Source organism: Corvus hawaiiensis, chromosome 10, assembly GCF_020740725.1.
Source record: "Corvus hawaiiensis isolate bCorHaw1 chromosome 10, bCorHaw1.pri.cur, whole genome shotgun sequence".
Taxonomy (NCBI): domain Eukaryota; kingdom Metazoa; phylum Chordata; class Aves; order Passeriformes; family Corvidae; genus Corvus; species Corvus hawaiiensis.
In genome coordinates this window covers 11,565,392-11,577,707 of record NC_063222.1, presented here as the reverse complement: position 1 = coordinate 11,577,707, position 12,316 = coordinate 11,565,392, and the positions used below count along the sequence as shown (strand labels likewise).

The following is a 12,316-nucleotide window of genomic DNA, read 5'->3' as shown; positions in this document are numbered from 1 at the left end:
ATGAATGTTTGCCCAGTGTTTGAGATGTACGCTTAACTACCAACTTGATCCTGACTCATTAAAGACATACATGCATTAATTGATTAATAAAAACAGTTCCACTCAGATTTGTCACTTGTAGCTCTCCAATGATAAGCCTACATCTTTACAAATCTAGCAGAAATAGTTAAATTTATATGCATACACAGAGTAGGCCATAGCATGAAGCTTGAAATATTTAGAGCTACCCCGTGACCCTCTTACTTGTCTTGCTAAAATAGTCCTACTGATGCCAAGGATGCTTCTCCTCAGGCAGCTACACCCAACCTGGTCTCTTAGAGAAAAGGTAGATGAAGGGCGGGAAACTTATTTCTCTTAATATCCTTTATGCTATAAGACCATTTTTAAAGAGTGTAACCTTTGCAGCAAAGTGGGTTTATATGTATAGATATTAAAGGCATGTGCAAGAGTATTACTCCTGCAGTTTTTAATTTGAGCATTGAAGGAGATATTTTGTGTTTGCAGGTTTTCCTTTCCTTCTATTGCTATCGTGCTATGACACATTAAACTTCAAATAGATGTATCACCTTCAGTTTGGTGAGTTTATGCACTGTGACATGAAGCAATGCAGATGCAGCGCAGGTATCAGCTGTGGAGGGAGGAAGCTCTCCTCAATGCTCTGCCTGGGCAGGCTGAACTGTGTTCCAGAGCAACCACAGTCGTCCTGTGAAGGGCAGGTGCCTGTGAGCAGGTTGGATGTCATGTTGGGCAGGTGGCAGAACAATCAAAGGTTGTGCAATGCTGTCATTTGTAACAAATCAGATGGAGTGGGAATTAGCTGGGAAGTGAATAGTGAGGTCTTAAAAGTTTTTGGATTACTGGACCAATGCAAAAGGCACTTGAATTTAGAATCATGTTAAAGGAGTCAACCTTCTTGTGCTATTAGTAGTGATGGAGATTCCTAAATTCCATGCAGCAAACATCTTCATCAGCATTTAGTGACAACTTAAAACTGTACTAGAAGCTAAAGAAGATTCATTGCATTGCACAAGAGGAAAAAATTCAAAGTCCAAGAGAAAATGAAGCTACACTATATGGTAAGTTTCGGGGGGGTTGCAGCTCAGATGATAAAAAACCACAGCAGTTAGTTTCACTTTTGCAGTTAGTGTGCTGATAATAGGACAGAAATGCACTTGTACTCAGGAGCAGAAGAGGCAGGGGTGGGAGGAAGTGTTATCTCAATGAAAAGAATGTTTACCTTAAACGTTTGTGTGCACCAGCTTAAAGGTGTAAGAAAAACATAACTTTTTCACTAATCAATGACAATTTCAGGGACAAAGAAAACTTAGGTTAAATGTTTAAACACTCACACTCCTGAGTAACCTGTTGGCATGAACTAGAATCCCCAGATAATGAAGCTGGATCTCTGCATTAGAAAACTGGTGCATATTGGGTAAGTTTGCCAGTAGAGATATATAAAATGACATATTTCTGTGATTTGCTTCAAAAGGCAGTTCTAGAAATGTTAGATTACCAAACACGCTAAAGAAGCAAACCTAAACAGAATGTCACTATCTTTTGTTTTGCTATAAGCCTGGGGGAAATGGCAACTGGAGGAAATGGGGCCAATTCTTTGATGCATTTGTGAGAAAGTGGAGCTATTGTCTATTTGAGCTCACACGCAGTTGTGAAAAAAATTAGTTTTCATGCTCTTGCTAGACCGAGACAAGACTCATATGGCCTTGCTATTTAATGCAACTGCAAATTGAAGGGTTTTACTTCTGATTAGCAGTGGCATTGAAACAAAATTTTTCCAAACATCCTTGAATTTTGAAAAAAAAGTGTTCCAGATCCAAAGCCAGCTTTGAGTTGGAAACACAGTCCAAACAGTTACTGCCAGCCATTTTATGCTGTGCTGAAATTGATATCCATCAGTGATGCTACAATCATCCATCTCTTGGGGTCAGACTTAAGCAGTTGTAGGAATCAACTTCAAACTTATGTTTTAAGAATTACTTGTTTCTGTAAATCCAATCTCTAGTCCAAGACTTACTGACTATCCAAAGTTACAACACTGGTGTTGCTGCTATTTTACTAATGCTAAATATGTGTTTATCAAGGTAACAGTTTTTTAAAGGTGGAGAATTAACAGCATATAGCATATGTACTTTTCTAGCAGAACCCCACTATTGGGTACCCAAAATCAAATGGAGGGCCTCTTAGAGAGCGCAGTGGCTTTGTGTAACAACTGACTGAAATGTGAAAACCAAAGAACTTCTGAAATACTGAAGAACTGTGAAACAAACCCAAAGAATTACACTTGCACAATGTTTTTTTGGTTAACAACCACATGCACGTAAAATCCTAGACAATTGTTTGCACTGTATGTGACAATTTGAGAGACTCAGCTTGTCTTTGACAGAAGTCCTTTCCTAGACTATCACTGAATGTTTACTTATGAGCATGATAATAAAAAATATGTTATATTTAATCCAACTGCCTTTTTTTGCTCATTATTTGAGTATTTGTGGATATTTCTTGCTTCCCTGCAGGCTTGAAAATGTTTGTGGTGTAGAAACAACTGGCTCTTTTATTTCTTGATGTCTACTAATAGATTTCAGCAGCCAAACACTCACTGACAAGTATCTGCATATTCACTCAACCCCAGCTTGCCCACGTGCAGTTGTGAAGGGAGAAGTATTGAGGAGCACAGGTTGCTATTGCCTGACCACAGAGCTGACCACATCTGAGCAGGAACAACAGTACTGTGCCCAAAGACAGGGATGGCTGGACGTTTCTGACCTGGGTTATGGTGAAAATTTCTTTTAAATCATTTCCCAGAATGTACATGTACACACTGAATGGAAGAATGAATGAATGAAAGAATGGAAGAAACCATTCATTTTCTTTATTCTTTCTCACACATGCAATGTGTGTTTTGTTTGCTGTCTGCAATAAATTACAGTCAAATTTATCCTAAATTACATCCTTGTGTTGAGGCAGAATTCCTCCCTAGTCTCTGAGGCTACTTACTCTTCTTTTTTGTTTCTTTCCACCATCAGCCTGCATTCCTAAAATGAGTCTTATATGGATTGTTTGCAAAATGAATGGAGTCTCCTTTTCCATCTCACAGTAGCTTTTTGTGTCAAATTTCTCAAGAAAACTTTTCCAATCCAGTAGTAGTTTCTTACTGAGCTTTAGCTTCAAACAAATCTCATCTCCAAGATATTACAATGTAACACCTGTTGCCTGGTAGAAATGGCTAGACTAGAATACTTAATTGTTTTAAGCCAATTCTGGAGGACACTTCAGATAATTCACTTTATGGGGAAACATTTCCTTTGCAGAGAAATACTTAAACTCTGTTATCATTGCTGCCTTTGGTGTCTTCAGTAAACTTGGAGGAGAGAACTGGGGGTCACGAGGAGGCTGCAGTGGATTTGTAGCACACTGCAACCTGCTTTGTATTAGAGCCAACTACCTCAAAACACTCACAGTGCTTCTCAGGGAAGACATAAGCCAGGAGTTCTTGCAACGCTGAATTCCCTAACACAAAGTATAACTAAATGTTAACTGACTCTGTTGGGGTTTGTGTTTTAGCACCTTTGCAGCTTCAGCGGTTGCCCTCACACGTGTACAGCAGCATTGCCCTTCAGGGATTACATTCAAAGTTCCTCGGGTTTTATTTCAATCTTTTCTTACAGGGATTGCCATGCGTTCAGATGTGCTATCTCTCACGGTTATCTCCTTTCCCACACCTACCAGTTAAACCGAATAAGGAAAACTCTGCATTACAGAGTAGAATGTAAGTATTATCATGCAAAGAAATTAAGACACAGCTCTCACAGCAATCCTATATTCTCCACATTGCAGCTTTAGTGTTAAGGCACAAAGCTGTATTCCTACTAACAGAAGGTATGATCGCTCTGCTGGGGGCTGGGAGAGCTGTGACTATTGTGTAACTTCTGTGGGCTTAAATGGCTAAACTTAATTGTGGATCGGCTGAGTTTTCCATGGTGAAGAGAGAGAGATGCCATTCCAGCTGGCAGAAGGACTGGGAGACATCCAGCCTTGATCAGTGTAGGCTCTCTGTGCTGCTTGAAGGATGCTTTCTAAGAGCTCCTTGGACGGTGGCGATGACCAAAGAGCTTTTTTCTCATGAAACCTGGAGACCACTTCGGTTTCATCCCGTGAGCCGGGGTTCCTACCTTAGCAAGTGGTTAATACCAAGAGTAGTTCTTCCTCTGCCGAACCCACCCGCAGCCTTGCCGGGAGAGCATCCTTTGGTGACTACACTCACGGACAGCGGTGTGGCTGCGCTGGCCCGACTCGGGCTCCCTCCCGGAGCCCCGTCGCCCCCGGGGGCCCCCGTATCCCCCTCGGTGCGCAGCCGTCTCGCAGCAGCCGGGGCGGGCGCGGGGCTGTCCCCGCGGCGCCTCTCGGGCCGGCGCTGGCCCAGCGCGCACATGGCCAGCGCGGGCGGCGGGGGCGCGACGCTGCCCCGGGGAGGGTCCGCGGGCCCGGCGGCGGCGGACGGCCCCCGCCCCGCACACCTCCCCCGCGCGGAGGGAGCGGGAGGGAAACCCCCAGTTCCGCTTCCTGACGGCGCCGCGGCCCGGGCGGGGAGCGGCGGCCGGAGCGCGGGGCTGCCGGCGCCCATGGCCGGCGAGCGGACGCGGCGCTTCACGCGGAGCCTCCTGCGGCCCGGGCAGGCGGCGGAGCTGCGGCACAGCGCGGCCGCCGCGGCCGCCAGCGGGCGGCTGCAGCTGCGGGTGAGTGCGGCGGGGCAGCGTCCGGCGGGGCTGCGGGCACCGGCCCAGGTGCGAAGCGCGCTCGGTTCCCGGGGAGGGCGCGGCAGCAGCGCCGGGGCGGGGGCCGCAGCGCCGGCAGCCCCGGCCCGCCCGAGCCGCTCGGCCGTGGGCACTCCGCTCCGCGCTCCGCTCCGCGCCTTCCCGTGCCCGTGCTACGGCCAGGCTGACAGACCTCGCTGACAGCCGTCGCCGGCGGCCCGGCGTCCTCCTTTGGTTTTCGCCGGTTTTCTTTCTCTCTGTTTGAGCTTTGCAGTGGCGGATAAGTGATAGCCCGGGAGCGCCCAGCCGGTGCCAGGACAGGCGCGGGTGCTCGGGGCCGGGACAGGCGCGGATCCCCGGTGTGTGACAGCCACGTGAGGTATCGGTCCTGCACAGCCCGGGCGTCACCATCGCTACCGAGAGGCGTGTGCGCTCCCGGTGATTTCCACTGGAAACCCCACGCAAGAAGCCTAAAATGCCACGGAAACACAGACCCTGTTCTTCCTACTTGCACTCGCTTTTGAAATGCATTGCATGAGGCTTCAGGCCCCGTGTCTCTCCATCAGTGGAATAGCACTACAGGACTGTAAACTGTTAGCACGCTATTTTAACTGTATTTTCTCCTCCCTTTACATAGATGTTCCTAAGTCCTCAGCTGATCAGGCATAGATGGAAAATTGTTAGGGTTCACAGTGAAATATCCGCTAGCCTTTTCAAATCACTAGGCATTTATGAGTCATTTATTAGCCACTTTGATATTAAGATTCCTTTGGACTTAAAGATACGTGTTATGAGCATTATATGACTCTTTAGATGATTAAACATATAATTTCTGTGAATCATTTAATTCAGGTAAATATTTTCCTTTTCTAGTTTTTCAGACAACACAGCTCCCAAAGTAGAGGGAAAGTTGTAAGTGAAAAGTCATCACTTATCAAAGTTTACCTCACGGCAGTGCCTAGCTGTAATACATTCTCTCTGCATAAAACAGGAAGCAATTCTGCAACTGTGTTCCCATAAAGTTAGTGGGCATTTCCCATTTTCTAAGGGCTCTTGCCCAGTACAAATGGACAGCTGTGCTAAAGCGACTGCTGTGCTTAAGGACAGCAACCAGTTCCCAGTTCCTAGTTATCTGTACACCAAATGTGAGTTGTTTTCTTTACATCACTAGATTTGAAGTGCTTTTACAATCAGCTTACAGAAAGGGTAGAAGAAGTTATATGTCTCTCCTGACTTCCCACAAATGTTGTACATGCCATCAGCCCTTATCAAATCCCAAAGCATCCTTACAACTGCACCACCAACAGATTTGCGTGGTCATGTCTGCTGGGCACAGAGATCAGAATTTGGCCCATTATCAAACAGTATGCAGAACACTGATGGAGTTTTGGTGGAAACCTACAAGGAACTGTCATGGTTGGTTTGGGCTCTAACCGGATACTGTGCTGAGTAGTTGTTTCTGAAGAGGGTATATTTCAGTTCAGGTACCAGCTAAACTATTGCATTGTCTTATTGCATCTTGGAGTATTATAAATGAAATTCTGTTAAAAGTATGCTTTACTCTGCTGGTTTTTTGCTGCAAGAACGCAGAAACAAAACAGAATTAAATTGATGGGGCAAATCTGAAATCGATGGTCTGTTTCCTTAGATGAGAGTGGTGTTTTTAATGTGTTACTAACAAATCTTAAACTGCTATCTTAAGAATATAGCATTTAATTACTCCTCATGTATTCACATTGTATTTTATTCAATCTGTCTTTAAAACATTGAGACTTCAGTTGTAGGGTGACAAAAATCATCCGCCACTTCTATGAGTCTTCTGTGAGACTTCCTGTTGACTGATGAAACACACTGGTGCTGGATTTCATCAGGGCTTTTGATTCAATATCTGAGGCAAATACAGTCAGATCTGAAAAGATGGTCTTTTAAAGATTCTGAAGTTAAGATTTGAAGACGCAATACCAAATTCTGGTTTCAGTTATACCGCTCAGTGGGATCACTTAGAGACTTCCAGATGTGTTTTATTCAGCAGCAGGCACAATGGTTCTGAAGTCTGAGTTGCTTGCTGTGTTGAATATGTATGGCTCTGGGGAACTTAATGAAGTTACCGTCTTTTTACCATACTTTTTTGAGTTGTCAGTAATGTTGCCTCTGAAAGGCAAAGTTTTAAAAAATGCTTTATGCTGCGGTCTCATGATGGAGTACAAAGCTGCTCCCTTCAGAGTTAAATCTTTTCTACCTACATTAGCTAGATTGAGCGGAATTAACCATGGTATCTTGGCAAATGTAACCAGGGTTGCCATTTGGGGGCTGCCGGGTGGAGTGGTGTTCTGTCCTGGGCAGTGATTGCTGCCTCTGGATCTGTAACACAGAATGCCAGGGTGGCAAGTCTGTTGAGGTGCGTTAGGGTTCGCTCTAGCCTGTGAGCCTTGCACTCAGGGATGCTGGGATGACACAGCCATTGCAGTAAAGCTGTTGTGTTGCTGTTGTAAAAAAGTCCCACAGAACCCAAAATTTCTGGCTGAACTTCAACTGACTTTTTGTACCAGAAGTGAATATTCTCACAGAAAAGAAAAATTGGGTGAATTCAGTGAGGTCTGTTGGTTTTCATCACATCTTGCTCTGGATGTATCAGCACCTTATATTCCAGTTATACTAAATCTGGCTTGTGTTGGAGTGTCCCGAAAGTTGGCTCAGCTGCTGTTAAGAGTCTGCAAATAACTGGCAGCTACAAAGGAGGGAAAGCATAAACGTGTAATGTATAAAGAATTATGTGTAAAGAGTAAAGAATTAAGCCTTCTGGTACTGCTTTTGTGTATGTCCTGTACTGAATTGCAGCTGGACTTCTGCTGATGACATTTGAACAGCACCTGCTCTAGGTGCAACCCTTCAGTTCAGTAAGAGCATAGGGATAAAATCTCTAAACTATCTTAGAGAAAAGTGTTGAGTCTTTCAGCTCTTTATTGTTGTCAGTCTTATAGATTGCTTCTTCTTTTGTGTCCTTCACCTTTACTTTTGCTCATTTATTCATTTAATAGGGAAAAACAGTTGTTAGTGTTCAGCACACAAATCTGTTTGTAAAAAGAAAAAGGTGCCATTATAATCAGGAAAAATGAGTTGGTAGAAGTAAGGATGTTTGTCATTTGGTGTTGTATAAGAGAAGAACTTCTACAGTGCCCTGAAAGATAAAAAGTGGAAACAGAGCTTGAAGGTGGAATATATGTGTGTATCTTGCTGGTAGGGGGTAGTTTTGACAGAAGTAACACATTCTACGTTAATTACCCAACTCTTCAGCAGGTGGAAGGAGTGGTGCTGTCAGGTGTTAATGGTGTATGGCTGTACTTCAGGTTGTTTCCATTGCCTCCTTAAGCTTTCAAGTAGAAATGGCAATTCACCAAACTAGCTGGTGAAATAGATCAGCATCATCTAGAAGGTAAATAATTTATTGTATTTTGGAACTTTGATGGGAAATTCTTTGTCTCTTCTAATAGAAAACACTTGTTTGAAAGTTGCTTTATGAACACTCACTGCCACTGCCCAGGAAAGCTGAATAGCTGCGCACAAGAAAGGGAAATTAATATGTCTGTTGCTTCATTTGTGTTTGTCACTGCAGCAGTACTTTGCTGGAAGTTTTTAAAATGGACATGGGCCAGTCAGTGCTTCTAGAAATCAGCTTGCTAACTGCTTAGCTAGTACTAAACTTCATGTTATACTATTATTTCCAGATCTCAATTAATTTGGCTAAGTACTGCTGGCTGCAGTCCTCATCCTTTACATAAAGTATTGTGACATTGTTTTTATAAAAGAGCTGCAGCAGGTCTTTCTCCTCATCTCTCTTCCATCATTAAACAAGTTAATAGCAGTCTGAAATTGGGCTGTTGCTCCACATGTCTTTTTTTTGGCAGAGGTTTCTTTTCATCCCCCTGCAGCCAAGCACAGAGAGTCATGATGTCCGATCCCTGAGTACTGGCTGTCTCTCTCACATGGAGGGCTGGATTATATGGCTCTCTCTTCTGTACAATATGGGTTCCTCTCCTTTTTACCTTACCTGGGCCCACCATAATTCCTCCCTGAAAGAATAGATCCCCTTAATTTCCAATGTGTATTTTATGTGGTACGTACTTTACAAATAACGTCTCTGTTTATATTGTGGTTGTATATTTCTAGTTTTGCGTGGGTAATGAACTGCTTTGTGACTCCAGTGGTGCATTGTAGTCTCTCAAGAAGAGGAATGTGTGTGGTTTCCAGCCTCACAGGGAGCACCCATTGCCTTGGAACCTGGATAACGATGACAGAGCTTTGACTGTGCCTACTCTGTATGGCCTTTTCTCCGTATGTGATTTGGCTTCCTTGTTGTGAATGAAATAACACTGAAAACCTCATCTGCTGAGAAGGTACAGTGTTACCTGAGCTACTTCAAAGACAGAAACTGGACTGTGAAAGACCCCTTTCTTCTGAGGATGTTCTGATGTCTACTGTTAGTCTAGGGTGAACCCAAGTAATGCATTTATAAAGGCAGTGAGTCTATCATGGTGTTGTACATAAAATAGACTCTGTGTGCCTGTACATAGGTGTACATGCACTGTCTTCACACACCAGCTGCTAGATTTTTTTTTTCTATTTTCCTGCAAAAAAACCCCAAACTGGTGCAGGAATCTTAAGAGCATGAGCATACAGAGAAAACCTCATCCTGTTCTAGTGGTTGAGAGAGTTTGTTCATGACATCAGCATAAGGGAGTATCACCTACAGTGTGGAGCTGGTAGTTCTGTTATGGCAGGCCTTTGCATTTGAGATGAGGTAGGGATGACACAACTTGACAGGCATATTTAGAATGTTAACAACCTTGTGCAATGTTGAAATATTAAATAACTTGTTTATATTTGTAATTTACCTGTGAACCTTGTTCATGAATCTACACTCAAAAACTTACCTTTCATTTATAGCCTGTGTGACATCCCTTACTTGCTCAAGCATAAGACCTATATTATTTGTAAGTAGTCTACTTTCTTAGCAATTTTTTGTTGTTTTGAAGTGTCTGATGAGTAATTTTGTAGATGGTTTTCACCTAGGGTATCCCAAGAACACTTGGTGTGGCCTGGGCAAGGATCTGGTTGCTTTCAGCTAGCTGCTGGAGCCCAGATGTAAGGGCAAATCAAGCAAAGGGCACAGACAAGAATGCACTGCTTGCACATTCTCCAGCTGCAAGGCTCCCTCCTCTGCAGGCAGACAAAAGGGGCAAAGTCTGCTCCTGAGCAATTCTAGGAACTTCATCTGGCACTGGGGATGAAATTGATACAGAAGTGAGGAAAAGGAGATAAGGGAACAGAGCCTCAGAGAGGGTGGAGACAGAGAAGGGAAGAAAATGGTTTAGAAAGGAAAAATTATTGGAGAAAATGGGGGAAAAGAGAAAAGACTTTGTGGGGAAGGAGAGGCTGAAGAAGACAATAAAACGAAGGAAAGAAACTAAGAGAGCTGCAAGAAAGCTTCGTCAGGTTGGTGAATAAACTTGTGCAGATAAGCCATTAATATGCACTGCTGGGCAGTCATTTAGGAGGTGGGGAGAGCCAGGCACTTGGATTTAAATGTAGGGTTTTTACTGTTGTCTGGCATCTGTCACTTGACTAAGACTTTGTTTTAAATTCATGGAAAGTGAGTCACCTTGAGTAACTCAAAATGCTCTCAGGTTATAGAAGTTGCATTAACTCCTTTCCTTTTGCCTGCAAGGTTAAATAAGGGGTCTTGAGAGGGAGAGAATGAACATCAATAGCAAAGAGAAGCTGGAAAATTAAGCCTTGTGTTGGCTTTGGAGGAGGATGGATACACAGAGAGACAGTTTAATATTGTTGTGGTTTATAACAGGCAGTTCTGCAGTACATATGTCACTTCCAGAAGTCAAAATATGTTTGTAACTTTTCTAGCACAAGGTCAAAACCCTCTGAAGTAGTGACACAGATGTGATTATTACACAAAGACTTGCTTGTCATGTGTGTAATGTTTCCAGTTTTGGATTCCCTTCATTTCACAGAACTCAACAATAATTTTCAGAATCTAAATTATACTTGCTGTCTGTTTTATAACAACTGTATATTCTATTTTAGCAAATGCCGACTTTATCCCTGGTTTTGTTGATAAGAGAAACAAAACACCAGGAGCTAACTGCCCAAGTTCATGCAATAAATCTATAGTAAAAGCCTTAGAATGATTGTGTCCAAGTTTATCCCCCTGCAGGCTGTCCTGCCCCATATGGAGGAATAATTTGCCTGGCTTCACAGTCCCCACCCTACTCCTCTCACTTGTGACCTGGGGAAATTTTTCTCTCTTTTGTAAAATTGTAAGATAACTGAAGGCTGCCTGTCCTTTGCATGCTTGCTTGGTGTAAATGACCTCTGCTCATGCTGTCCCTTTCTGGGCAGAGCACAAACAGACTCCAAATAGCAGTGTAATAGGAGGGTACTGAGCTGCATTAGTGTTAAATGGTGATGTGTGTCAGTGAAGCCTTCCGGAGGTGGGAAGGCTTTTTCCACTTCTCTCTTTCTCTTTTTTTTTTTTTTTTATTATTTCCCAAGTGTCCCTTCCCCTCCTCTGTTCTTTAGTTTGGGTGCTCAAGGCAGAAGTCTATTATTTTTTCTACTTTGTGTCAGCGATGCATAATCCCAACCTAAATGCATTGCTTAAAGAAATTTTTTGTTGATTACTTGCCATTTCTGGTACTAGTTTTTTCTTCATTCTACACACAGGAAAGATGTCAATGTTGCATTTTTGTCGTTAGATTTTACACAGGTAAAGAGTTCCCTTGGAGCACTGGGGGTAGGTGGTGCTGCCCAGCCTCTCCTTCCCAGCTTTACTCTGGGAGTTAACATCCAGCCTCTTTGTTTGGGTGCTGAAATGTTACTTTTCAGCTGGAATCCAAATAGTGCATGTTTTGGAACACAGTGTAATGTTTTGAGATGACATAATGTAGATGTTCTTTAAGCTTGTATTAAAATACATCAGATGGGGAAATCTGGATGTGTTTGTGACATGTGTGGGTCCATACTGTGCAGACACTAGTGTGAGCTGCAGCTGTCATTGGGATCCCAGGAAAACATGGGGAAATGGAGATTTCAAAAAATTGAAAGATACACTGTGTTACGTTTGAAATTACTAATGCACTCCTTATTAAATAACAATTAACTTACTGCTAGACTTTCTTCCCCCTATTGCTGATGTGCAGTTGTATAATATGCATTATACAGAAGCTTAGTATGCTGTCAGCAGTGCGGTGATTTTTTTTAAATTCCTGTGTAGTTACCTGTTTTTTCCTTCACGGAGTGTGGAGGAAGTGGAGGGCAATTCTGTCACTGAGTCTGAAACGGGCTGTTCAGGTGGGAGAGTAATGCTGGCTGACTTAAAGCAAACATGATCCTAGGTTACTTTGACATGTTGACCTAAATTAAATGATGTAGATATAATGAAATTTAATGAATGGAATTGAATTGGATATGATAGAGGGGGGAAAGCTTCATTTTTTTTAATGTGTTACTGTTTATCAACAAGAGTAGTACAG

The 12,316-nt window shown here is 43.2% G+C and overlaps 1 protein-coding gene across 3 annotated transcripts in view; it reads left to right on the top strand.

Annotated features, from left to right (window-relative positions):
* The first annotated feature begins 4,637 nt into the window (after window positions 1-4,637).
* DOCK10 (dedicator of cytokinesis 10) overlaps window positions 4,638-12,316 on the top strand; it is a 144,962-nt gene continuing 137,283 nt past the window's right edge. For all 3 annotated transcript variants that reach the window (XM_048314385.1, XM_048314387.1, XM_048314380.1), the window contains exon 1: window positions 4,638-4,751. In XM_048314385.1, the coding sequence (XP_048170342.1) occupies window positions 4,638-4,751 (114 nt within the window). The remainder of the gene's footprint in view (window positions 4,752-12,316) is intronic.